The 27843-nt window shown below is 37.8% G+C and overlaps 2 protein-coding genes across 4 annotated transcripts in view; one reads left to right on the forward strand and one right to left on the reverse strand.

Moving 5' to 3' along the window:
* Positions 1 to 10114: 10114 nt before the first annotated feature.
* LOC113050808 (nuclear receptor subfamily 4 group A member 2) lies at positions 10115 to 14858 on the reverse strand. 2 transcript variants are annotated; one of them, XM_026214122.1, is made up of 8 exons: positions 14387 to 14858; positions 14015 to 14110; positions 12909 to 13768; positions 12158 to 12287; positions 11878 to 12041; positions 11537 to 11739; positions 11256 to 11434; positions 10115 to 11172 (listed from the first exon to the last, which is right to left on the reverse strand). In XM_026214122.1, the coding sequence occupies exons 3-8, from the start codon at positions 13764 to 13766 to the stop codon at positions 10937 to 10939; spliced, it is 1770 nt and encodes a 589-aa protein (XP_026069907.1). In that variant the 5' UTR covers positions 13767 to 13768; positions 14015 to 14110; positions 14387 to 14858; the 3' UTR covers positions 10115 to 10936. The 2 variants fall into 2 exon arrangements, with proteins under 2 accessions (XP_026069907.1, XP_026069908.1); XM_026214123.1 differs by having other exon boundaries at positions 13990 to 14110.
* Positions 14859 to 15942: 1084 nt separating this feature from the next.
* gpd2 (glycerol-3-phosphate dehydrogenase 2 (mitochondrial)) overlaps positions 15943 to 27843 on the forward strand; it is a 28057-nt gene continuing 16156 nt past the window's right edge. Inside the window, exons 1-10 of one of the 2 annotated variants that reach the window (XM_026214120.1) lie at positions 15943 to 16062; positions 17861 to 17965; positions 19194 to 19202; positions 20484 to 20655; positions 20990 to 21114; positions 21633 to 21730; positions 22531 to 22694; positions 25108 to 25272; positions 25750 to 25894; positions 26009 to 26202. In XM_026214120.1, coding sequence (XP_026069905.1) covers positions 17867 to 17965; positions 19194 to 19202; positions 20484 to 20655; positions 20990 to 21114; positions 21633 to 21730; positions 22531 to 22694; positions 25108 to 25272; positions 25750 to 25894; positions 26009 to 26202 — 1171 coding nt within the window. In that variant the 5' untranslated portion in view covers positions 15943 to 16062; positions 17861 to 17866. The remainder of the gene's footprint in view (positions 16063 to 17860; positions 17966 to 19193; positions 19203 to 20483; positions 20656 to 20989; positions 21115 to 21632; positions 21731 to 22530; positions 22695 to 25107; positions 25273 to 25749; positions 25895 to 26008; positions 26203 to 27843) is intronic. The other variant, XM_026214121.1, reaches the window with a different exon arrangement.

Here is a 27843-nt window from a genome sequence, read left to right on the forward strand (position 1 = left end):
GGCCTTATGCTGAGAATAAAAACCTCCTAATCCTCAAACACCCGTATACCTCTCACACGCACCTCTAAAACAGCATGTGGATCTGTAAAATGCGGGTTTTCAGGCAGATAATAAACTGTTAAGTTTCCCACAAACTGGGGTGTCATGTCAATCACTGACAATGTTTACAGAGCAATTCCCTGGGCGCAGCTTATCTACTCGTGGGCCTTAGCAAAATTCTTCTATCGCCTCTATCTTTTCCTAAATTTCTTTCTCTGCCACACACCCATAAGATTCACCCCCTGCATTTAGCCCGATCATGTCTCTATTCGATTAGGGACATCTATACAGTTCAATTTCAGACTCATTCCCGGGCATCACAGACAACAGAATGGGTATCAGAAGTTAATTCTATTTTAGAAAGGCAACTTGAGGTGTACTCTTTCCTAGAATAATTACTATGAAGACAGACTAGGATGTTGCTCTTTAAAATCAGACAAATACATCAAAATAAAAATTCATATAATTAGAAAAATATAATTTTTATAGAATAATATTTTTGGTGCAATATAATATTTTGTAGACTGAGATTTGTTGTGCTGTTACACAATCCCACATAATTTAATTCAAAATTTTCCTTTTCAGTTACAGCCTTATTTGTTTGTATAATTTCAAAATATGGTGTTTTTGCATTAAAAGATGCAGAAAATCCAACTCCTACTCAGAGATTAGCCTCCCCGTTCTTTGCATGCTTAATTGATCTATGGTGTTGCATTGTGAGCCATCAGTCTTCAGTAGAGCCTAATTTATAATGTTTGTGTGTGTGTATGTGTGAGTGCATCCATGTACAGGAGTATGTGTGAGTGTGCAAGATAAGTCTCTTACTAAGACGCACTGCACCATGAATCACTGTGCTGCTATGCCGAGGATCTGAGATGTCATTGTAATTAATGGTAATACAAGGCAGTGGAAACAGTAGCAGACCTCCGAGCTCTTTAATTAGCTGCAGTGATGAAGGAAGACACAGAGCAGAGCAAGAGGCCTGCGATGGTGATGAATAGACCGATGCTAGGAAACACCAAAAGCACCAAGGATCCAGAAAGATCCCGCCGATTATAGTCGTGTTGCACTGTCATGCTCTAAACAGGAGAAAATGGACAAGAGACCCTGGAAAAGACCAGAATCTCTGACTCAAAACAATGTGGCATTGTTCATCAAATTATGGTTGTGCATCAAGGTGAGGGGAATTGGGAGACACAATTATGGATGCTATGGTGGTATTTTGCTCAACAGAAGCTGCACAGCTAAAGGGCAGCGGTACCGGTGTCTTAGCATGCTCATGTTAAGAGGCATTCATCATTGCCAGTGTCCAACAACTTAATTAAGCTCTCAGAGCAACCCCCTATGGGTGATACAGTTTAATCTGAATAACCAACCACACTGCACTGGGCCTTTCACAATCCTGGACCTCCCTTCAGTACATATAGTCAGAAAATGCCTACTGGGTAATGTAGTTCTGCTTTACTGCAGTGTACTATTTAGTCAATTATAGTACACAAATTGCGCTATAGGCATGTAATCTAATTATATCATATTTCATGTTGTACAATGGTTTGGTCCTTGAATTTTATTGTCCAAGCTTGCAAGAGTTCTTTCAGGACTCCCCAGAATCAGCTGATCTTATGCATATCCATTTCTACAAAGCATGTTGAAGAACTGGGAAGATATAATTGGACACTTGATGGCTATTTTTACAAGTTGACACATATATACTGAGCACAATGTCCAAGCATAAGTACAACTCTGCCAATAGGCGGCACTACAACTGACAAAACCCCATAACTCCGCAAACTTTTGAAAAATGTGTATGCACTTTCTTTGTTGGATGTCTTATAACAACCTCTTATACAACTAAGATACTTACAAAGTCCAAGGTTTCAAAGCCCAAGTTTTTAAAAACAGTTATTGTCACCGGGAACCGTATTGGCCATGAGTGTCAGTCCGATCTCCATGGAGAGGCTCTCAGAATGACCAGGCTATAAAGAAAATGTGATACTTAGATGAAGGTGGTTTCCCAGAAAGTGACGTATTCCACAATTCAAAAGAGTTTGCCTACTGAAGACTCATTTCGTAGTCTGTGAATATAAGATATATGGGATTTTTGGTGACTTCACTGAAAAATTCACATCCACCTGATCAACAAAAGAAAGACATACATGCTTAAAAAGTATGGTAAGAATTTATAGATACACAAACATATGGCTGCAAAGCTTATAGACATGGACTAAAAGCTACAAATCTCAGATTTTGATTTGATAAGATTAATTAACTTTTTGCCATGTTAATGGGTTCCTGTCCACAAATCACGTTGAACAGTGACTGATGGTTTATGTCACATGGAAGCTGCATATATCTTCATTAAATGATATATGATCATTTCTGAGCACAAATTAATAGGCTTTATGAGCACTGAGCTGCAAAATGATTACAATGATGCCAGTTTACCATTTAGATTGATCTGGTGTGTCTTCATGTGCCATTAATGAATCCAATCGATCATGTTCATGAATCCTTAACAAATAAAAAAAATGTATGACCTTTTGGTAAGAGCTCAATCACCATTTGTAGAGTGCTTTATCATTTTATTTTTTTATTTTTTAACACTGAAAACAGAACGGTGCAAATTTTGATTGCTGGGTGGTGTCTCCATTCAAAGTTAAGAAAATCATGCCTGTAGTTCAATGCTTTCCCTACAGAAGATGTTTATAGATTTCATCATTTGCAAGTGTCACTATGTTATGTGTGTTTCTCTAAGTCGAATCAGGTCACATTGTTCATAATCTGAGCATCGCTTTCTGAATACGGATGGGGGGAATAATGACCTAACACAGCACAGGTAAACAGAGGCTCAGATCCCCAGTGGTCCATGTCTTATTCGAGAGTCAGTGTGAAACTGTGTTTGCTCAAATTCTATGAGACTTTCCATTACAATGAAACAGGATGAAGCACAGTTCAGCATAAATACAAGCATGACAGGTGTGTGGATGAAATAAATTTGTTTTAGATAGCTAGTGCATATGATTATTGATTTTGTTATCTCCATATTTGTCACTATACTTGTCTTGCACACAGTTGTGTTGTACTTAGGTCTGGATGCTTACTCTTTCAATCCTTTCTATACATGTATCACTATTCTTTAGAGTTGTTCATATTCCAGTAATAGTCTGAAATTTCTGGTTGTGATCAAACAAAATGAAAATGTTCATCAATGTTATCTTGCTGGTGCACACACCAAACTGCGTTTTGATGGAGAATATATCTGTTTCTGATTATAACTTGTCTTTTTATAGAGAGATGGGATTATGCAAATAGATTGTTACACTGCATTGGAAAACTGATATATAATTAACCTTAAAAAAATTATATAATATGTCAAACTGGGTCAAAGAATATGTGAGGGTCAGATGTAGGTCATCAAGGCTATATGTTTGCCCACCCTACCTTTAACCTAGTATTTCTCACCTTCAGCTATACCATTACACTTCACAAAGACTGTAATTAAAAAGGCTATAAAACATGGGTGTCACTTTGATTGAAAATATAGTTTGCAAAATTATGTGTAGTGGGTGCTTATTGTTTTGTCATGAAACAGCAAACACTTTTTGGATAATATTAATATTAACTATAAATTTTGATAAAACTGACCCAATAATAACTATTTACTCTAATAATAACTAAATATGTAATATATACTGGTCTAGAGATCCATAGTAGAGTAGCCTGTTTGCTCATTAAAAAAAACCCAAACAAAACAAAAAAACACATTGAGCACATTACACAACTTCCTACATTAAATAATCATAATGTAATGCAAATGTCTGTTGCTTAACAATATTGACTTAGCTAATGATAGTATGCTTCTTAAATCTTTGTCAGTGTAGCATTTATTGCTTCACTGAGCTTAATAGCCTATTGCATTTTGATTGCTCTAGAAGAGATACATTCATTGTTTTAAAGGACTCACATCATTAAAGATGCAATTAAGATAATTAGCAGAACCCTCTGGTGGAAGCTAATTGAATGGGTTAATGGCCAGGCAGGTGTGGATGTATAGTCTCTGTGGGGTATTCTGATGTTCTTTTGGCCGGGAACAGAATCCAACTGTGCCTCTTACAAAGTCCGTCTGTGTTGTTTAATGATTCCGTCATTAAGGTCTATTGATATCCAAAACATTCATAGTAATCTACATGCAGCATATCATTCACCATCTTATCTTTGAATATTAATAATATAATCTTATTCAGAAAATATGTTAATTTCTAAAAAACTATGATTTCACACAGTGAATTTTGTTGTCTCATTGCTGAACTCCAGGTGGGATTCAATTGTCCCCTGAGATTGTATACATTTGATCCTAATCTTTGGCTAGCTGATGGGTGAAATCACAAAACATCAGGGCTATCATGCCCCTTGAGGGAAAAAAAAGTTTACTTAATTATATTGAAAGTGTTGTGTACTTTATATCTTAAAATTATGTTATTAAAATACTGTACTTGCAGATCATATAATAGCTAAATAAAAGGCCACTTAAGTATTTATTTAAAGAGAATACACTTTATATGACTACAGTATGTTTCCTGACAGAATTAAGTTCTTTAAACACACTTTAAAAAAGTGAACTTTGTAATAATGTAAAATTAAAGTTTACGTTAAAAGAAGCCTACATTTTAAATCATTGTTTTAATATTTTTTTGCCATGTTTTAAAGAAGTACATTTATGTTTTGCGAAGTACTTTTAATGTGTTTAAATGTTGTCATAACATTGTGTATTAGTTGATATTCCCTAAATTACCTGTATTTATTTGTAAATAAGATACATTTAAGTGTCTGAAATCATTGCATTTAGTTTGCATTTAAGTATAGGCTATTCTTTTAAAGTATGTTATATATTTTATAAGTACCGTTTTTTTTTTTTTTTTTTTTTTTTTTTTTTTTTTAAAAAAAGCTAAATTGTAGTTATTTTCACAAAAAGTCTAATTTTCACCAATGGTCATTTGAACTCCAGTCAAAAACTAATTTTGTAAAGTTTTAGTTGTGACACATAATTGTATGATTTATTTTCTTTTTTTAAACTGTGTCTCTGTACAACACAACACACACTTCATATTCCATGTGCTCAGTTGTCAATATAAGCCCTTTAAGGATTTGCACAAATCACCCCCCATCTTGCTCCTATCAGTCACAGATATATAGACTCTTAGTATGGGCTCTTATAGCAATCCTCTGCATGAGTTTTACTGCTTTGTAGCTGAATCAATACTGCCATCAAAAGCCCCAAAGTTCACAGAACTAATACCTGTGATTAAGTGCCTTACAGACACCCCAGAAATCGCTTTACAAAATTGGTATGTTGGACAACATGTGATGTTAATTAAGTGAAAAAAAACACACACACAAAAAACATCATTTACTGTGTTTAAGACAAGTTTCCTCTTCCTCTTGTGGCAGCATCTATTAAAAGGTTGTCAGTGGCATCATGGGAATGTAGACAAATCAACTTTGTTTAGATGACTGTGTTCATGGTGGTGTCTCTCTTTCTGTCTCTCATCCTCAAGGGTCAACTGTTTATTTAATGCAGCGAGACTGATCTATTATGGAAGATGACCTTATTACAGAGCGTGACTACTTAAATTCCACTCACATTTCAAAGCTTGATTCCTCTCCATTTAATTTCTTTTAGAGTAATTAACAGCATCCACTCTGTCATATTTCATTTGTATGTATCCATGGTGATCGCACACTCGCCAACCCCCATGACATAAATCACAGGATGGATATCTGTATGTGATGGAGGAGGTGGTGTTGAGGTGGAGGGAGGCTCCGTCAGTCTGATGATGGGAAGGTAGGTGGGGCTACAGTTTGATTGACAGTGCCATTCAAAATGCAGATTAATGGATGAAGAAATGGGTGTGGTCATTCTGCCAGAGAGGCAGGGAGACAATAGATATAAAAGATGGCTTATTTGCTCATTTTAAATGGATAGTTCACCCAAAAATGTCACGCCCTATAGACTTTTCTGCCTCAGTTTCTTCAGTTTATTTTCTAAAAATATTGATGTTCTTCAAAATATACTCTGCAGAAGAAAGAAATGCATACAGGTTTACAACGACAGGAGTAAATGAGGACAGAATTAAAATTTTTAGGTGAACTATTCCTTTTTTATAGTTTATTTCAGTAGGAAAGATAACCAAAAATCTTCATGTATTATTTCCGATTAAGACAAAGTCAATAATCTTTCACTAGCTTCTGATGAAGAGAAATATTGGGTTGAAGACTAATGTGTGTGTGTGTGTGTGTGTGTGTGTGTGTGTGCTCTTGTTTTTGTGACATATCAGGACACAACTTTGTATAATGACATGGGTATGACACAGGTATTACAAGGAGAGAGTGACTTACATGTATGAGGACATAACCCATGTCCCCATTTTTCAAAACGCTTATAAATCACACAGAATGAGTTTTTTTGAGATAGTAAAAATGCACAAAGTTTCCTGTGAGGGTTAGGGTTAGGTGTAGGGTTGGTGAAGGGCGATAGAATATACAGTTTCTACAGTACAAAAAATGATTATGACTATGGGATGTCCCCACTTTTCACAAAAACAAACGTGTGTGTGTGTGTGTGAGTGTGAGTGTGTGTCTTATCTCGTGTTTAAGGGTGTAAATGGCAAAGACTGGTTTTACATAAAGCAGCCTTGGCTCAGTTATTTATAAATAACATAATAGTTGTGGAAGACAGTTCATCCCTTCAGGGTTTATCATCCTCTTTTTCTCAGAAGTTAAGTTAATTTTAGCATTAAATTCAGCTTTTATGTATGGGTGTAGGTAATTTATACAATCAGAAAAAAAGATACAAAACTGTTACTGGGGCGGTAAAATGTATAATATATGTACTTTTAAGATACTAATACACAGACCAATACCATTTAGGGAAAATAAGATACAAAGATGCAACTTTTAGATTTTGTTGTACATTAGGGGTATAGTTATAGGGGTCCTAAAAACAAAACGTTTCGTACATTTGTTATAATTTGCATTTACTTGTTCTCCTTAATGAAAATAATTAGTGAATATAACCTAAAATATCTCTAATGGTGACAAAGATGCTTTAATCAATGAATTTTTCTATCAGAATTCTGAAAGGGAGGAGGGATAGAGGATGTTGGCCTAGAGTCCCTTTCCTCAAATAATAGCAACCCTCTGCCGTTCAATCTTTCCAGACATTTAAATTAAAGGTCACATGCAAATGACTATCTGTAAAGGCATGGCACGCACAGTATTGTGGAAAACAGGAAATTTCAGCTAGGAGAATGAATGTGTAAGGTGTTTGCAAATGTAAAGTTTCATCTTAATTGCTCTTCACGTTCAATATAGTTGATTTTATTTGATATTTATTGATTAATACATTTGTGGGATTAAGAGTTTTTCTAGCATTAATGGGTAGGTTAATTAAATATATATATATATTTCCTTTACAATTCAACTCTCTGCAGATATCGGAAAATATATGCCTTTTTATTAAGTCTATTTCACAGTTTTGATAAATATTTTAATTATTTTTTCAAAGCATTTAAAGTGTTATACTTTACAGCTGACAATATAGTTATAGACAACCTGATCATGTTTGCTTATGAAGAAATATGAGTTTTTTAGCAGTAGTTTTTCAAATTATTTACACATTTCAATTATCATTGCACAGATGTGGTTCAATAAAATCTGGTTTTATTGCCGTTTTAGTGGTCTGCTGTAGTTTTGAACCATATAATTAGCTGTAATGCTATTAACCATAAATGAATTATTAATAAAGGCCACACGAAACACATAACTGAACACAGTGTCAGTGTGTTGGTCTGGGCTCAGAGCAAATGGCATGTCCCTTGGTCCTTCTTTGATTCCAGACCGGCCATCTGCATGTTTAGACCACAGAGACTCCTCTGAGAAATATAGGCACGGTGGTCTCGCACTAGATTGTGCACATTTTGCCACAGTTGTTTGACCATTTTGTCGTTAATTGAGATTACAGTCGGAGCTGTGTTCATCTGGAAAATATCAAGGAAGCGACAAGAACAAATCTCAGTATTGTCCGCACAAACTTACATGATAGTTTGGCTTGAAGCGGAGAAGGTTCCTGCTTCCTAATCCAAGTTAATATTACTTTCTTAATTATTTTCTGCGGGTTTAATGGCTATGCTAATTAAGAAAGAGTATGTGTTTCTCATTCAGACGCACATCCACACACATGTAAAGTATCAACATGACCCATTGACAAATCCAAAACAAATTCAAAACAAAAAACAAATCCATTGTCTATAGTGCATGGCTCCACTCAACACACACACACACACACACACACACACACACACACAAACACACACACATACAGGCTGGATTCAGAAGAGGGTCTGTAAACCCCTCCTTTCAGACCAGCTCCCATAGGAACATTTTGCCAGTCCTTCACCCTCATAATTATAATAAATTTGACATTTCTCAGATAATATTGATTTCTTTATTTTAACATTTCACAGTCAGTGATGGTCCAAAGCATTGAGAAACAGGATGTCTATTGATCTGGGGCTCATGAATCCCTTTCGTGTATGTGATCATTTTTATAAGGCCTTTCTACCAAACATAAATCAATATTTTATATTTCCAGCCTCAGAGAGGTGCCTGTCACCTGGAGAGAAACACCTAAACCGCAGGAACGTTTAATGATTAAGATTGAGAAAATGTTAATGCATTCATCACTAAACATTTCAACCATTATTGCATTTGAACCATAAACAGATGGGATTATTCTTACAATCCTTTTGGAGACTATCACATCTCAAAATTACATTAGAGCTAGAGAATTATATCTGCCATGTTAATTGCATTCTATAGCATCAAACCATTTGATACATTTTTACTCAAAAATCTGATTAACCTGTTTTTCAGCTATCTCCAAATACATCTATAAATTAAGCAGTAGACAAAACTATTGATTCTTATTTTTTTTTCGTCCCATAATTAAATCATACTTTTTTCAGAGGGAAGAAATCTAATCTTGAAACAAATATGTTCAAGGAATGGCAATCCTTCATTTAACAAACTGAAATCTGGGACATTTGGGCTGCCTTAGAATTAAATCAAAAATTCTGCAAAACACATTCAGTGGTCAAATTGAATGCCAGGACAAAACAGAGCAATCTGTAATGACTCGAGTGATTTCTTCTGTATTTTTATCACCCAAATAATAAGAGAGAGCACAGAAAGAGGGCACAGACTTACTCACTTAACGATCTTTACCAAAAAAGACAAACCGTTATACTCAGTAAATTGATCCATTTTTGGCCTATATTCTTTTATCTTTGCTGTACTTCATCTTAAAATCCATATTTGCGTCATTTGTGTAAATATTGATTCTTCAAATCTGGATTTTTGCATATCCTTCTATTTTTTTTCTGCATTGAATGTTCTGGTGTTGTAGAACAAATCGTAACGACTTGAAGTAGCGACCTGTGTCTCCACTCTCACTTGAAATGTTTCACAGGCTGTTGCATCCTGATTGTGTTTTGTTATTTCATCTGTTCAATAAAAAGATATGACCTTTTGAAAAGTTCAGGCTACACTGAGAGACGGAACTGCTGGAAAACGATAACACAGTTACTGTCATTTCACAGAGATGAAGCTAGCTTGCTCTGCAAAAACGTCGTGGTAATTTGGGGAGAATGGCGAGCATATTAGCCTAAACATCTGCATAGGAGAATTAACTAAGGAAAAGGTTTCCAGCAGATTTAACGGATGACTTCGAAATAATTTCAACAAGATCGATCGCAAATGTACTTTTATAACAGCATTATTTTCGCAATACATTCCTCCTTTTAGTCCTCTATAAACCGTAAATCTATTTTGAAGAAAGGCGCCTACCAATGTTGCCATCGAAAAGATGCTTTTTTCAGGAGTTAATGACATGGTTTAGGCTATGAAATACTACTTTGAATGAAAAAACTTTCAAAAGCTTTCGTAAGCAAGTTCGAAAAATGAACAGAACACAAGTAAATCAAATATATTGACAAAAAAAAAGACAAAGAAAAGAAAATATATAATAGTTTTGTTTATTCAGCAATACACTATGAGAGAAGCTTAACATAGAATGCAGTGCAAAAACCATAATATCATAGAAAACAGTGATCTGAAATATATAAGGATAATGTTAAGAATTTTACACCAGTTGCTCGTAAACCTCGGACATTATTTCAATATGAAATTAATACAAAGTGCTGGAGAATGTTAATAGCTCAAATCGAATTACATGCATACTTTCAGAACTGTAAAAAAAACCGAGTCATAACAATAAAATTCACTAATGATACAATAAACACAAAAACGTGCTCTATATGCTTTTATCCATTTTGAAATCTAAAATGTAGCAATAAAGATTTAAAAATCCTTCTGTTCACTCCTTCATAATCTCTCTAGCCTACTTAATGCAAAATGATTTAATTGGCTAGTGGTTAAAGTAACTTGTCAAAATGATTTTGATCCCTTAAATCATTAGGCTATATCTTGCATGACACATGAGAAGTTGTATATAAATGTTTTGCAGGTAACAAACAATATGACGCGTAACAATACAAATACATTTCCACCACACCGCGTTTTTCTCAGTATTTGACTGAATACACTTTAAACAGGCACAGGATAGTCATTTTCTCTCCACAGTACTTTCATTCTAAGTGTTTTGAATATTCTACTGATATTATTTCCTCCGCGGTGGTCTCGAACATGGCTGTTCGCTTTTGTCCCCTGCAGGCAGCCGTGCTTCAAGCTTAAAAAATAAAATACAAATACCATCCGGCAATTTCAGTTCAAGTCCGCAACATGGAGAAATCGTGACGGTTTTATGAGTCTGCTCGATTGTTCAGAACGGTAAGCTGTCGTGAAAGAGTTTGTCAATGATCGCAGGCGTGGGAACCAAATCCTCCAGCTTCAAGTAAAAGATGCGCTGCAGTCCCTGCCTGCACAGCGCGCGCACCTCTGGCAGCTTCTCCAGCAGTTTAGACAACTCTCCACTGCAGGACACCTGATCCTTCAGACAGTTTATGAGCTTGTTTTGAAGGTCCTCTGTTTTCTTGGGCTCTCTTAGTCCGTGTCTCTCTATGGAGATGGGAAACAGCCGTTAGAGGTGAAGCACGCTGTATATTCTGTGCATCACTTGGAAAAGGTCAGACATGTCTTACCTGTAACTATGGTGAGAGCAGCTATGCAGGAGAAGGCAGAGACGTCTAAACTCATGTTCTGAAGGTTGGAAGAAAACTCGACGATAGAGTCGATCCACTCCCCAAAGCCTCGCACGCACTGCAGTTTGTGTAAAACCACTCCATTGCAAAAAATAAGTTTGTCCTCTGTCACGTTAGATCTGAAAGAAATTGTTAAAGTGATTATTTGCCTTTCGAAATGTTAATCCGTTAAAAAAAAAGAAGAAAAAAAAAACAGCCAGTCCGTTCAGAGGTCTGCTTACCTGTAAGCCAGACGCAGCACAAAAAGTTCAAGGAAGGCTGACTCGAAAAGCAGTTCTTGGTCGCATTTGGGCAGGTCAGTAAATCCGGGGATTTTTTCGGCCCATCCGCGAATGATGCTCATTGAAGCAGTGAGGAGATCGTAGAACTGCTGGATGTGCAGAGACTCATCTCCTCCACGATGATACTCTGGACTCGCCTGAAACTAGAATTCAACACAACTTTTATAATTGTATTTAAATTAAACGTATCACTTCTGAACTTCACTGTGAATGTTGAAGAGTTTTTAAAATAATACTTCATTCATTAAAGGTTAACGTTTTACACTATGTTTGATACTTACTTTAGAGTAGTCCAGTCTGGCCATAGAAGGGTTGGAGTCTATGTGCGCTCTCACCAGGGTGTTCAGGAGGCTGACGTGTGTCACAGAGACTGGGATGTCCTGAGGGCTTTTAGGTTTGGAGGGGAGGCGACCTCTTCGTCCTTTTAAACTGGCTGTTCTCACAACTGTAAAAATATATTTTGGTTATATAAATTGCACTACAACATTAGACCACATAACGTGCATCATTTTAATGAAACCTTGGAGATGTGAATAAAACCGAAAAAGTGCTTGGCATTACCTTCCTTTACCATCCCTACGACCAGGCACTTTTGAAATCGGCAATACTGGCATCGATTTCGCCGTCTTTTATCCACGGGACAGTTTTTGTTTGCCAGGCAAACATATTTGGCGTTTTTCTGCACCGTGCGCTAGAAAGAAACACATACCGGATTAATTGCGTGTAAATCTACTCCACTCACGTGGACAGCTTGAACTGCAATCACAGTCTGAAGTTACAATGGAATAGGACACTCAAATCCTGTACTCCAGCCCAAAGCTGTGTAATACATTCAAGGGCCGAACAGAGCAGACATTCGGTAAATACAGATCCGTGGGCAGCCATAATTTGGGGTCCCCCGGCGCTCTCTCCGCGACCCCTCTTGTCAGATTAGCGAGATTATTCTATCACGATGGTGACATAAAGAGCTGTCTTAATGTCACCACTGGGAGTTCCGGTACGCTCGGTTAGGCGCGATACGACTCTCAGCACAAACCAATTTAATTCTAGACGAAAGTAATGGTGGCAGAGATGAACGGAGGTGTCCCGTGCATATTGGTTAAATTCAATAAAACTGAGATAGGCCTAATTAACCATAGCCTATTGTGGATCAGTTCTAAACCTTGCTTCTTCTTGTTCAAATCTCTAGATGAGCTGGTAACCAAAAGGTCAAAGTCTCGGACCTACCATTAACTATAATAATTTACCCCAGTGGAATTATGCCTCTAATATGTCTACTTTGGACAAAATATTTAGTGATTTAAAAGTGTACCTTGAAGAATCCTTTGCACCCCTCGCAAGTGCGCACCCCATAGTGCTGGCAAGCTGCGTTGTCCCCGCACACAGCACACAGACCCTCACTGGATGGAGATCCTCTAGCCGGGGGTGAGCACACCGGGCTTTCCAGTAAAGGGTGTCCGATGTTAAGCGAATGGGATAAACCCACAGCGTGCTGTCTCCTTGGGGGTCCCGGTAAAGCAAAATTGTCCAGCGCACGATGCGCACCCGGGGTGTCCGGGCCCATGGACACGTGCAGAGATCCATCAAAGCGCATCTGACAGCTTGACATCGGCGTGTCCACGGGAGACTGCTTGAACGAGAACAACCTAGACATTGCGTTTTTACGCTGCTGGTCTATCATGTGTGAAGTAGCCAGGTAGTTCTGATGAAAACTGTGAAGGGGTCCACTGTCTTCCCACGTGTGATGTGGAGGCGCCGGGAAATTGGGTGATTGAGAGATGTTTGATGAGGATGGTTTATAGTATATGGGTCCGGTATGGGGTTGGCTCTCCTCAGCCTGGTGGGGCTGATGATGATGCTGCTGCTGATGGTAGCTGTGTGCGGGTATCTCCTCCACCTTGATGGACAGCTGATCCCCAGAGTGGGACATTTGGTAGAGACAGGGGGGCTTTACGTCGTAGCTGGAACTGTAAGTGTCCACAAAGGTGCTGAAACTGGGGAGCGAAGAAGTGACAGCTATTTCTGCATTAGTCAGGTCCATGCTAAACTTGACAAACTCCGGTGTTAGGAAGTCGCAGTTGTACTCTCCAGTGGTGCTGTAGCTGTAACTCTGAGATGCAGGGCTGGCTCCTGGAGGTGATGTCCCATACTGAGCCTGGACGCAGGGCATGGCTGCAGTGTTAGAGAACTGAACTGTAATGGCTTTCTCTGACAGGGTGCTTAATATTTGTTTTATAGTTTTACACTTTTGGAAATAAGTGTCTATTTATATGCAACATAAAATATGCTTAATTTTTTATTATTACAAAAAATAAAAAATAACCCCCCTTTATTTCCACAGTTAACGTTCTGTGTTTCCATCGGAAAGAATGTATGCTAATTTTCTGACATACATTTCCCTGGCCTGCTTCAGTTTACCTCCGCACACCTGCTACTTTTATCTCTCGTGGAACAATCTCTGAAGTCAGTAACAGGGGCAGATGTCAGAGCGTGTCTCTCCGTTCGTTTGATTTTCTGTGAAAGAAATGTTTTTATCATTAGTGAAAAGATCTTCATATACAAGCATGTCAGTGCGAGTTACTTGATATATTTTTGTAACATCAGGCTCAGATGACTTCAACTCTACTTTAAAAATGTAGCCTATGTTAAGGTGTTGACAAGAATAAAATTTGTATTTAAAAATTTGTGTATTTTCAGTAGATGTATTGCTTTACAATCTTCCCACAAATGCAGTTTTTAAAAGCAGTTTTAATTATTAGATAGAATGTCCATTATACAGTTGTTACATACCTCAAATCGCTTATAAAAGAGTTGCAAATTATGTATCCATGTAGCTGTTCCTGTTGATAGAAATTCCGTCTGCATGTAGAGCCAATGTCTTTGCGCACCTTACTCCTTCGACTGCACGGGAAGACTGGAGCCCGAGTGCAATGTGCCTTTGTTTATGGGAACTCTGAATGCCACAACCCACGTGCTAAGAGGGCGTGACGTCAGAACCCTTGACGCGAGCTGTTCGCTGGACAGAGAGACTGTTCTTCAGCGCGCTCATTGCGCCCTGCGCGCAATTCAATCGTCGGCGCGTTTGCATATGCGGGACTGTACGCTGGGTCAAATGAGTTGAATTTCCTACACATAGCCTAATCTGTCGCGCAAAACCATTTCCAAATATAGAAACCACCTACATACAGAAGATCAGATCTCACTGATTTGAAGCAATGAACTGAATTTCTGTCACTATTTTGGGGACTCGCCAGTCAGCATAGGCATAACAAATCAAACACATTATGGTCTGCTTTATTCATTCATAAATAAATGCAGCAATAAATGCTGAATATATATATTTTTTCCAGATGCTCAAGTGGTTGCGTTAGCAGTGCAAGGTTGTGGGTTCGATTCCCAGGGAACACATGTTAGGTAAAAACTGTTAGCCTGAAAGCACTGTCGCTTTGGATAAAAGCGTCTGCTAAATGCATACATTTAATTTAAATTTAAAGAAATGAACCTGCAAATCAGGAATTAAATAAAAACAAGCAAAAAGGTTGTAAAAAAAATAATTATAATAATAATAATTATGATTAAAGGGTTAAAAAATTAAAGAAAAAAATATATTAAAGAAAAAAATATAGCTATAGGCTACAATAAAATGTCGCTTTATAACATTGATGCAGGGCTGTTCAGTATAGTGACGCCATATCTCTTTCTACCTGCATCATGCATCTTTAGAGAATATTTCAATAGATTAGGATGTGTTTCATCTGATTCCACTACTCTCTGAGCGGTGAAGGGCTTCCATTGTGAGAAGGGAATCCCGCTGTAACAGAGGCAACTTTGTTTGGACTGAAGCGAGCTGCGTCATCGCTACGTCAGCAGCTCTCAGCTCCATGACACTTGATGCGGTCCCGCTGAACTTATTAGGCTGGAAGTCTCACCTGTGCAACTGACACGAGAAAGTGCCTTGCAAAGAATCCACTATTTTCTTTTAAACATTCTAAAGTGCCTGCAGTATGCATAGCCTAGTGTCTCAGTCAAGCTACTCTTTGACATTTCATAATAAAATAAATTAGCTGTAAACAACTAAGTAATAAATTGCTCTCGGATAAAAATCCTCGTCTAAACTAATGTTAGCTATACATGTGGTCCAAATCCATTTGTTCAATTATACTGTTTCACTGAGAGTTAAACAGTGTCGTATGTGTGTATGTACACCGTCCCTCATAAAGAATGGTCTTACAAAACCTATTCCGAGTGTATCTACAATCAGACGCCCGGACACGCCTTCCTAAAAATGATTGGATAAGAGCTGTGAATCCTCTGTACTGATTTGTCCATCCACCTGTCTGTCAAATACTTCCTGTCATTGTACTTCCTGGATTCCTGAATAAGTAACATTTTAACATCACCCAGTTGGTACCTTCACTGTCCATGATTTTCCTTTTTAGATATCATCGTCACCATCGCCAGAACCAGTAAGTAAAAACCGACGGTCTGGTCATATTATTTGCTGTAGCTATTATTTGACGTCGATCATCGAGCTGTCCGATCTATTCTTGGATGCGAGCCAGACACTGTTGCTCCAGCCCATAGTGTCAGAATTCTTGAAATACTTGATATAGAGATCACTTCATCGTAAATTAAATTCACAGCCTTGGGCTTTGCTTTATGTTATCGCACGATGTATTTGTCACGAGCTCGATCGGTGATTTGATTTGTTGTCATCAATAGTTTTCATGTGATGCAGCGGGTAGCCATATGAGTCTGTATTCATCATCACTGTGGTCTTTTTAAGAACTGAGCATAAAGGGAACTGGTCTGTTTTTGTTTTTTTTTTAATGAAGTGAGAACGGTTTGAGGTAAGATCTTAAAGATGTAATATGTAATTGACTTTAAGCCTCAATTACTGTACATATTCATACTCCAGTTTAGGAGTCTCATTTTCGTACACTAACTGGTCAAATAATAATCCTGTAAGATCACTCTCAGACATTCTCTCTCTCTCTCTCTCTCTCTCTCTCTCACACACACACACACACACACACACACACACGTTGGCCATAAACGGAGCACATGGGACAGGCGTGAATTCTAACAGTGTAGTAAGAATGACTCATTCACTTCCTCTAGTATCATGTAGTGAAATGACTTGCATCCCTACCCAGAGCATTAGGTCGAGATTGATTATATCTTTACTTTGACCTTCACCAGGGATTGTGAGTTTTAAGATTCATAAAGTAGTTGTTTACACAACTACGGGGCATATGACAGTTTTGTTTCATTTTGACACAAAACAATGGTGAGTTGTGAACAAGTGTTACAGGTTTGTTTAATTAAACCATGCTAAGGTCAAGGAATGTGATAGGAGTAAAAGGGAAGTAATGTTTTTTTTTCTCTCTGTATGACTGACATTTATAGAAACGTATTTCCCTTATAATTACAATCAATCAATCAATCAATCAACAATTAATACACACCTGTAGGTGATCCATTGGTGAGTAGGATAAACATCCAGAAAACAGGTCCAACATATAAATAAAAATAAAAAAGAATAAATCCCATGAACTGTCTATACCTGCAAATGTATCAAAAATAGATTTCAGTCCTCTGACCTTCATCTGGCATACACAGTATATGAGGGTTTATGCCTGATGGAGGTCAGAGGACTGGGCTTTTATCATTTTTTTCCTTACCAATTACCAGAAAAGGTTTTGTAAATTCAGATTTTTTCATAAAGTCAGCTTGAGATTTTATTTTAAGTTTTATTCTTATAGACTATATTTCACTCTGTCAGTTCTTTTACCATTTATATATATATATGTATATATGTATATATGTATGTGTGTGTGTGTGTGTGTATAGATAATATTTTTTTAAATTGCTAATTTTAGTTAACTGAGTTTAAAGGTATTTATTTTAAGGTATCTATACACTGTAATTATACATGTAAGTACTGAGTAATATTAATGAAGATGTTTAGGGTGAGGATTAGGGTTTGGCTTAGGTTTACTTGCATGTAATTATGCATAAATAAATAATTGTTATTTAAGTACATATAACGTGTAACAAGAACACCTTAAAATAAAGTGTTACCGAGTTTAATTTCAAGACATCAGAAAAGAAGACTTTATAATACAGGCAATTGTGAAACAGAACTTCAAAAAAAATAAAAAAATAAAAGATCTAGTCGTTTCCACTCATATAAGCACTGTACACAATGACATCATTGTGGTAAATCCTTAGCACCCTAACCCTAACTTTTTAATGTTTCAGGAATCAATGGCTTTCAGAAAGGCAGTGAAAGGAACCCTAATAGGGGGCGGAGCTGTAGCAACAGCCTTCGGCCTGTCACAGTTCTTTGAATACAGGAAGAATCAGGTATTGATTTAAAATGCCATCAGTGTTTTTGCTCTACCTTACTCGGTCTAAATTTAAAGTTTTGGCCAATTCTTTTGACAAAAACAGAGAATTTTGTTTTCACGTTGCACATCCATACAGTGACTCCTACAGGTTAAAGTGCAGAATACACTTTGTGTAGAACGCAGCTGTTCACACCCATCTGTGTACAGCATGTCTTGTCCTGACTCAGGAATGTCCCCTAGTGTTATACAACCTTAAAGATACAGCCGTATTCATCTCACATAGTACTCAGATCCTGTATTTTGATCTTAAAGCTACGATCAATTTATAGCTATTTATAACTATTCCCTGTTTATAATTCTTAAAGTTTGATTCATGTTTTCATGTGGTCATCATATGGGACATATTTCTTGAATGAGTGGTACTAATCTCATTAAGGTTAGACCTAGCAAATCCAGACGCTTTAGAAAATCTCATTTGTACCTTTCGGTACTATCTCACGTCTCCAAATTTCCCCCGTTCTCTCTCTAGGGTAGACCACCGTATTACAATGAGGTTTTGTTTGCTAAAGGGAGATTACACTTGAACAATGATACACGCATTGTTTTAAGGATCTCTCTTGAATATGTAATCACGAAAAATCTGATCCCCATTCACGCCATCAGGGAGTGTGCCACACATCATGTTCTGTCCGTATTTAAACTAGTAAGATCCCCAGGGGTCTCGTCTGTTTAGATGCTATACCAAATAGCGGAAGGTCAAGTAGATTAAGATAATCAACAAGGCTTTCTGAAACAAATGAAGAAAAAAAAGGCCGACCCTTGAAGAGCAATGGGAGTCCTGATTTTCTCTCTCATCATTTATTTAAATCTTCCCAAGCCCATTTTGTCCATTATCTGGCATCTCAACTGTTCCAATCCCAATGAAACTCCGGGGAGCGAGAGAATTAGGCGCTCTCAAGGACATGATTGCCACGGAGATTGTCACTGCACGATTAATCTGTCAAAAAAAAAAAAAAGGTAAAGATGATCTTGAGTTTGAATATTTTTTCAAACCGTCTTCAAATTTAAAGAGATTTTGTTACCAATATGAACTCTCTGGTAAGACTTCATTTGATGTCCTGATGTACTAACCTTCACATCACATCATGTTTGCCTCCCATGTTAAGTGTTTCACTGACACAAACGTTTGTTCTGATGTTTCTCCATTTATCTGTTTGTTTATCCCTCATGTCGTCTCAATGCAGCCTAAATGGGTAAGCAAAAGTCAAAAGAGAAAGAATGAATATTCTTTCAAAAATTGCTTGCAGTCATGCATGTGGCAGATGCTAATCTTTGGGATTGTAATGTTAATTTGGTGAGCGTGTGTGTGTGTGTGTTTTGTCTCTTCTGTGGCAAGGGCACTGTTACACACCGGCTGAAGTATCACTCTGGGGTGGCCGATTGCGTATTTGCATGAAATTCTCTGTTTCCGTCATGCACTTGTCCTGATTGCAGGACAAACTCTCTTAATAGTGTGCGGATGTTTGAAAGATGTCTGACACTAATTACTGAATCTTGTTTTTACATGCTATTACTGTCTAAATTGCAAATGTCTGGGCTCATTTGGTCATTTGCAAGTCTAATGGACCCTATGGGATTTCGGGGGCAGATTGATGTAATCATTTAGGCCAAATGCTAACAAAAAAAAAATGAATAAAACGTTTCTTTATGGCTAAAACCCTCGACACCTAGCTTTGCCCAGGCTTGTTTTCTCTTAATTAGAATTTTGCATCTTTTTGCCTCCATGTGACCGATAGATTGGCAGCTGTTCATTCACTATTTCAAACTGTCAGTCTCTCTGTTTGACTTTATGATAGACTTTAGATTCACTGGTAATGATAAGAGGATTTATTGATAAGCACAGTGGATTTAGGGAGTTTAAATACGTAAAGTGATACCGAGCTTATGTATAAAATATCACATATATAATATGAAAGGTCACAGTGCAAGTTGCCAAAAAGAGTGACTGTGTCATGAATGATAATTTTTGTATTATTATATATTTTTTTAATAAACTAGAACTGAATTAGAACTTTGATAAGCCAACATTTGAGATTATGCATTCTGTTTAATTCCTATATCTTGGCATGCTGACTAACATAATGTTTCATTCAAATCTTCATATGTCATTTTGGTCTGGAGTGATTATTCTGAAAATGCATGCTCTGTGTTTTTCTGGTAGTTTTCTAGTCATGTTGACTTGTCTTATTTAATTTATCTAAATTAAAGTGTTTTAATTTACATCTAATTATTATTATCATTATTACTGTTAATATTTTAAAGATCAATCCAGAAAACCCCTAATATTTGGATGTAGATTAAGCAATGACAACTGGCATAACAGTATAGGACATCTTAAAATTGGGATTGAACATGCAGTTGTAAATTAATGCTTCTGAAATGTGATTCTGGATTGCATCTTTAAAGAGCATAAAGGGTATTGTCATTTCTTTAACCACATTTTCTTCTGCTTTGCACCTGCTGGATTTGTTTAGGCTCGGCTAGCATATGCTGAAGCACAGGGTGAGCTAAATGTGCCATATAAAGATGCCCTCCCAACAAGAGAGGAGCAGCTTTCAACACTGCGAAACACAGAGGAGTTTGATGTTTTGGTGGTGGGGGGCGGAGCCACGGGCTCAGGATGTGCCTTAGACGCTGTCACGAGGAGTATGTACTTTTTAACTTTTGTGATGTTTATTGATTTTAAAATTTGCTTACTGTGCAGGTCAGTTTTGATTTGCCTTGTACATATTTTAGTGTTCATTTAGTTTGTTTTGAATTTTCTTTCTTTTGTTTATTCACTTGTATTCTCATTAGAAGTTGTATTCAGCTCTGCAGAATGTGCCTGGGTGCAATAAACATGTTGTGATATCACAGATAGTGGAGAAAGCCATATGTAAATGACAGCAGCTGCAGTCTAAATATTTGGCACCATAAGGTCTTGAAATGCCAGTGCATTGTTTAATCCGTGCCTTACCTGTCTTTCTGCCCCCTCACCCAGACCTGAAGACCGCCCTGGTAGAACGGAGCGATTTTTCATCTGGCACCAGCAGCAGAAGCACCAAGCTCATTCACGGCGGAGTCCGCTATCTGCAGAAAGCCATCATGAAACTAGATTACGAGCAGGTGAAGGCCTCATTTTTCCCTATTTGCCCCTAATATTTAGAAGAAGGATTGCACGGTCGCTTATGCCACCACTGTGACATTTTGAACACATCAGACAGACAGAGAAAACCACAAACATTTAGTAGGATAGTGCAGATCTGAGAAATCAGTGTGGAGGCCGAATAACCGAAACTTACAATAGCTTGATCGTCAACTGTTTCAGTAAGTAAATACACAAAGGATACTGTAAATTATAATTGTAAATAGCAGGACTGTGTTGAACTCAGACGACTGCATTCAGGATTGGTTGTTGGCCAACTTAATGTTATTTTTAAAATGCATATTTAAAATATGATTAAGTGTTTAATTTTATATAAATTGCATATATCAGTATTGGCTGTCAAAAGCCCCCAGATGGAGATAATTCAAAGATTATAATTTTCTATGGGTTTTTAGAGTAGAGTTGTAGAGTAGACATTTTCATGTTTTGTTTTAGAACGTAAATGACTTGCTTAACAGGTTAATTTCTACTTTCTTAGTACATGATGGTGAAAGAAGCCCTTCATGAACGTGCCAATCTGCTGAACATCGCTCCCCACCTGTCTGCACCTTTACCCATAATGCTTCCTGTTTACAAGTAAGAAACCCAGTTTTATCTTATTACTACTTACTACTACTCTGTTCACTAATTTACATGTCAGACAATGAAAACATTGCTCATTGAAAGGGAAAAATGAATAAAAAAGGAATGGAAATATGGGGTTTAGATGGAACAAAGTTAAAGAGAAGCACCAGAGACATCATATATTCATGAAAGACAGTTTTGCATTGGTAAGTTCACAGAAATGGCATTGAACCTTTCATAGGGACACCTGCAGCAGGTGGGGTTCGGATGAACCTCTCGCCTCCTCAGTCTCTGCCCCTTGTCATTCTGGGTTTTTAAAGGATCTTCCTGTCTTTACCATCACCATTATTAATTACTTGTGGCATTTATGCCTTGCTCTGATATTTAAAGCCGCCGGAGAAGTGTGAAAGGGTCACAGAAATGAGAAACCTCAAGATTACATCATCTGCCTGTCAGATTTTTTGGAAACTTAAAACAAATAAATCACAAGGTGTTATAGAACATAGTAGTACTTGGAAAAATCCAATTTTGTTCATTGAGAATATATCTATTTTAATTAGTAATATAACCCGTTACCCACTGAAAAAAAAAGCCTAAACTAAACTTAACCTGGTTACCTGTATACCAGCAAACAGATAAGGCTGGGAGACAATGAAGTCCAGCAAACCAGCATTACGGTTTTTTTTTTTTCAGCAGGTTACTCAAAATATCCTTGTTTGTATCTTTTAATACAGATTGTGCAGTCAGTACATTTGCTGAATTCACAGACACTGATAGTGTGTTACTGTTACTTAAAATGCTGTTTTACACAGGTGGTGGCAGCTGCCGTATTACTGGGCTGGCATTAAAATGTACGACCTGGTCGCCGGATCACAGTGTCTGAAGAGCAGCTACATCCTGAGCAAGAGCAAAGCACTGGAGCTCTTCCCAATGCTGAAGAAAGACAAACTTGTGGGAGCCATTGTCTACTATGATGGTGAGCCGTAGTGTTTCTATAATTTCAGTCTTGCGTATGACCTGGAAATCTTCAGAACTGAGGTGATACTATGCACATTTGGTTTTTATCATTTCTTTTGGCCAGTAATCAATTTAAAATGCTTAAAATGAATGAATTACAAAAGTAATTTTATATTATATATACGTTCAAATATTTGGGGTCAGGATGAATATTATCTGAATATTTGAAATATCATTCCATTTCATTATTTTACTGTATTTGCAAATGTAATTTATTTTTGTGATGGCAAAGCTGAATTTTTAGCAGCTGAGTGACATGCAACATTTCTTGATATCAATTTTGAAAATGGTTTGTGCTGCATAATATTTTTGTGGGAACTGTGATACTTGTATTTCAGGATTCTTTGATGAATAAGAAGTTCAAAAGAAGACTATAAGATTGTAAAAGCCTTGGTTGTCTTTTGATATATGTATGTGTGTGTGTAAATACAACAGTTGTTACGTGGCCACACCTTTGACAAGCCTGTGCTAGGGAGAAAAGAGACAGAGATACAATCTTTCTTTAAATAAGAAAAAAATCTTTTTTATCATTAAAACATCATAGCTATTTTCATTTGTGCCCGTGTCTCTCTTAGATCGTCTGTGCCCTGTGTCACCCGAGGCTGCCACCAGGCAAAACTTCCATATGTTCCTGGTTAGTCTGGGTGTGCAGAATATGTCCCCTTTATTCAAGGTCCCGTCCGTGGCAGCACAAGCCCCGCCCCCCAATCCTGCCTTCCAGTGCTTGCTGTCAAACTACATTTGGCCTGCGTTGATACACACGGTCCCTCGCAGGGCGTGCGGGCAGCTTATATACAGGGGGAGCGCGGCGGCTATCTGAGCAGCGATCTGTCACATCGCGTCCATCTGTGGGAGAAACGGAGGCAAAGAGACGTCTGGATGCTCTGTTTCCTGCCTCGCCGTGTTTACGTGCTGCCACTGACTGCGTTAAAAAGCATCTTCATTTGCGTATGTATGTGCGTGGAGAATCGAAACCGGCGATTGTAATGACAGTTTAGAGGTTTTATCCGTTCTTCTCCTCCCATCCGCCCCCCCCCCCCCAAACCCCCATCCCTCCTTCCCCTGGGTTGTCAGCCGGCTTTTCTCTCCAATTATTCAATCTGGAACAATCACGGCCGTGACATTTCCGAATCTGACCTTCTCCGCTGGAGATCGCAGCCTGCCTGTCGCTATTTGCCTCCCTCTATTTCTCTCCCTCTCTCTCTCTCTTTTTCCTCTACTCGTACTCTCATTCTCTCGCTTCTTCTCTTCCTGTCCCTCATCCTCCTTGAGTCCTCTCTCTCTCCCTTTCTTTCTTTCACTATCTCATCCACATGCACAGCCGCCCATCACATCCCTCCTCCGCTATGATATGTCATCCATTCTTTCTGTAGGTCTTTTTTATTAATCTAATCTGACGTTAAAACTCCCTTATCTGCGTTTTCAGTCATTTGTAATGTCGCGGTTTCTTTATTTCATTAGAATTCGGCTTGCAGCACAAAAGCCCTGCTCTTTTGGCCATACCTGCAAGCTGTACTCTAATAAACATTCAAGCTCAGCCAAGCATTTCTTGTCTACTGCTGCGGGACACAGCTTTCCGTGCAAGCTGTGATTTGTCCTCTTACATGATATTAACGATATTCCAACATGCATATGTGTATTATCCTTCTCTACATGGATATTTTCCCTGTATCGTGATTTGAGTGCAGAGCCATGAGCACGGAGGCAAACCCAGGTTCATGGGATCTCTGTTAAAAGCATGCTGGTGCCTTCACTGCACATTATTCTTTGAGAAGTGTGCCCTTTAAACAGGCTTCCTGCCTGTGTTATTATTTTATTGTCTGGTGGAGTTGCCCTGAGCACGTGTTAGCATTAGACATGCTTACATGGGTTACCTATCCCTCTGGTTCTTTAGCATCGAGAACACAGACCTAGAACACAGGGGCTTTTTTTTAAATCTAGTGGCTCTTTAGTTGCCCTAATAGAGTGATATCGCGTTGGCATCAAGGTTTCCTGTAATTCATGTTTCAAATGTGTCTGAAATAGTTTAAATGCCTTAAAAGGCCTTATAACAATATTGACCACCGTCAAAACACTGCAATCATAAAGCAAATCTTAACTGGGTGCATTGGCCTCTGGCAAGTACAGAAAAACATTTTGTACCTACTTAACATATTTTGGGTATGAAATTGTACCCAGAAGTGAGCTAAATCTGATGAAATCCCCAAAAACCTTCTTTTGGAAATGTCCTCATTTTTAAAAACTATATAAAAATGTAACCTGTTGATTCTAGTTCTACAGTAGATTCTAGTTCTAGCTTTATTTAAAAATATTTCTATGGTATTTCTCATTTGTGTTTATTTGCTTCATATATGCGTATTGCCTCTTTTCAGGGCAACACAATGACGCCCGGATGAACCTGGCCATCAGTCTTACAGCGGCCCGCCATGGTGCTGCTATTGCTAACTACACCGAGGTGGTTCATCTGCTAAAGAAACCAGACCCAAAATCAGGCCAAGAGAAAGTTTGTGGAGCGCACTGCCGTGACATTATTACAGGTGAGATATGCCCCGACCGAAAACTAAATGAACTTAATGAATTGTTTTAGTTCCAGAAAACTGCCATTTCAAATGAACTTGTGAACCCTCATGAAATGACAGCTCACACAGAAGTCACTTTCAAACCAAGCAGCTTTCTGTTGGTCAACGCAGTGAATCTGTCATCAACTTAAGCATGGAAATCCTTCGCCCTTGTATGTAATTCCAATTGCGTGGATTTCCATTGAAGTAACCAGATTTTTTATACAAAAATGGATTTGCTTAATATAAAGTCTATGTAAAGACTATTTCTTAAATCTTTGCTTTCTTTTAAATTGTAATTTTCCCACAACCTAGCAACTAATCACCTTTCACTAACTCCTTTAAAATCTTTGCTTATAGTCCTTCTATGAAGAGATTTGTCTTCCTTACTCAGCAAATGACCCCAGTCAGCTGCGTCAGCTGAGTTAGTGTAACACCTCACACTGCCGTTCACAGGGCAGGAGTTTGACATTCGTGCCAAATGTGTCATTAACGCTACCGGCCCCTTCACTGACTCACTGCGCAAAATGGACAGCCAGAAAACTGCCAACATCTGCCAGCCTAGTGCTGGGGTGCACATTGTAATCCCTGGATATTACAGGTACTTACCTGAATCCTGCAATCATATTGTACCTTTTTTTATCTCAAGTGTAATTTTATGGTTTTAACAGTGAATGGAGAGATAACATATGTGTACTCTTCCTACCAATTATAGCCCAGATAACATGGGGCTGTTAGACCCTGCCACCAGTGATGGCCGTGTCATATTCTTCCTGCCCTGGGAGAAGATGACTATCGCCGGCACAACAGATACGCCCACTGAAGTCACCGCCCATCCAATCCCTGTGGAAGATGACATAAACTTTATCCTGAGCGAAGTACGAAATTATCTCAGCCCTGACGTAGAAGGTAATATTACACCATCTATGCATTTTCTTTTGAATGGTTTTTGAAAGTTATATGTTGCTACACCTAGAGCAAAGGGGAAACTGAAAGCTTTTTTAAAAAGCAATAGTACACATTGATTCTACATGCCTAGAGTTCTTGGTCAGTTGGTGCTCTAGGCGAAATAAGACATGTTTATTTTCTTTTAAGAAAAAATATTTTAATGTTTTGAAAGATGTCTCATATGCTTACCAAGGCTTGGTAAATCATAAAATGCTGGCGTCACTTTGAGAGTCAAAAAAGCATATCAGGCAACAAAGAATTAATACCAGTGACTTCTAGCAATATTATGAAGCAAAACAATCGGTCTGTGCAAGAAACTGAATGTTATTTATAACATTATGTACCTGCATTAGAGTTGGGAATAACTGCCTTTAAAAGGATAGTTCACCCAAAAAAGAAAATTCTGTCATTAATTACTCACCCTCATGTTGTGCCAAATACATAAGACATTCGTTTATCTTTGGAACATAAATTAAGATATTTCGGATGACATCTGAGCGCTTTCTGACCCTCCATAGACCGCAAGGTAACTACCACATTCAAGGCCCAGAAAGATACTAAGAACATCGACAAAATGGTCCATGCGACATTAGTGGTTCAACCGTTATTTTATGAAGCTATGATAATACTTTTTGTGCGCAAACGAAAACTTTCAATAATCCTTTCAACAATATTCAACAATTCTTCTCCCCCGAGTTACCATCTACCGCCATAATAAAGTCATTCAATTTGATTTCTTTGTGCACAAAAAGTATTCTAGTAGCTTTGTAAAATTACGGTTGAACCACAGATGTTTCGTGGACCATTTTAACAATGATCTTACTATATTTCTGTGCCTTGACTGTGGAAGTTACCTTGCTGTCCATGGAGGGTCAGATAGCTCTCAGATTTCATCAGAAATATCTCAATAAGTGTTCCAAAGGTGAATGAAGATCTCATGGGTTTGGGACGACAAATTATTGACAGAATTTTCATTTTTGGGTGAGCTATCCCTTTAAGTTTCTATTATACTGGTTGTGTTGTACTGTTTTGATTAACTAAAAAGAACCGACTCATTCCTTCATTCAGGAATTGTTTGAATTACACTGATTGCACTGTATAGTTCTTTCCGGTGTCACTAGGGATTCTAGTCCCCCCCCAATCGAGGGCCCCTGTAACTCTGTTTCACCATTACCCGTCTGATGCTCCTGGTTCTTGTTGTACAGTAGACTCAGTAGTGCTGTTTTGGTACTTCTGAATAGAGAAGCAGGAAACACAGGAAATGCTTCCAGAGTACTGAATTACTGTTCTGTTCACAATGGCAGAAGAACACGTGCAGGAACAGTTGAGGGTAATCAAAGATTTTTATTTATTTATTTTTGTATGGAAAAGAGCATTGATATTTTAATAATAAATGTTGGTCATACCTGCTTTTCTTAAAATGAAGATGACTAGATAATGATTTTTTTAAGTAAAGAGTTTGCGGAAAGTGTGACTCAACTGAACTGACCAAATGTATATATGCCTTATTGTTCAAAAAGTTTCAGGTCGGTCCGTTTTTATTTTTTATTTAATTTTTTTATGTTTTTGAAAGAAGCCTCTTATGATGATCAGTGCTGCATT

The sequence above is a fragment of the Carassius auratus genome, chromosome 31 (assembly GCF_003368295.1).
Source record: "Carassius auratus strain Wakin chromosome 31, ASM336829v1, whole genome shotgun sequence".
In the NCBI taxonomy this organism is placed as follows: domain Eukaryota; kingdom Metazoa; phylum Chordata; class Actinopteri; order Cypriniformes; family Cyprinidae; genus Carassius; species Carassius auratus.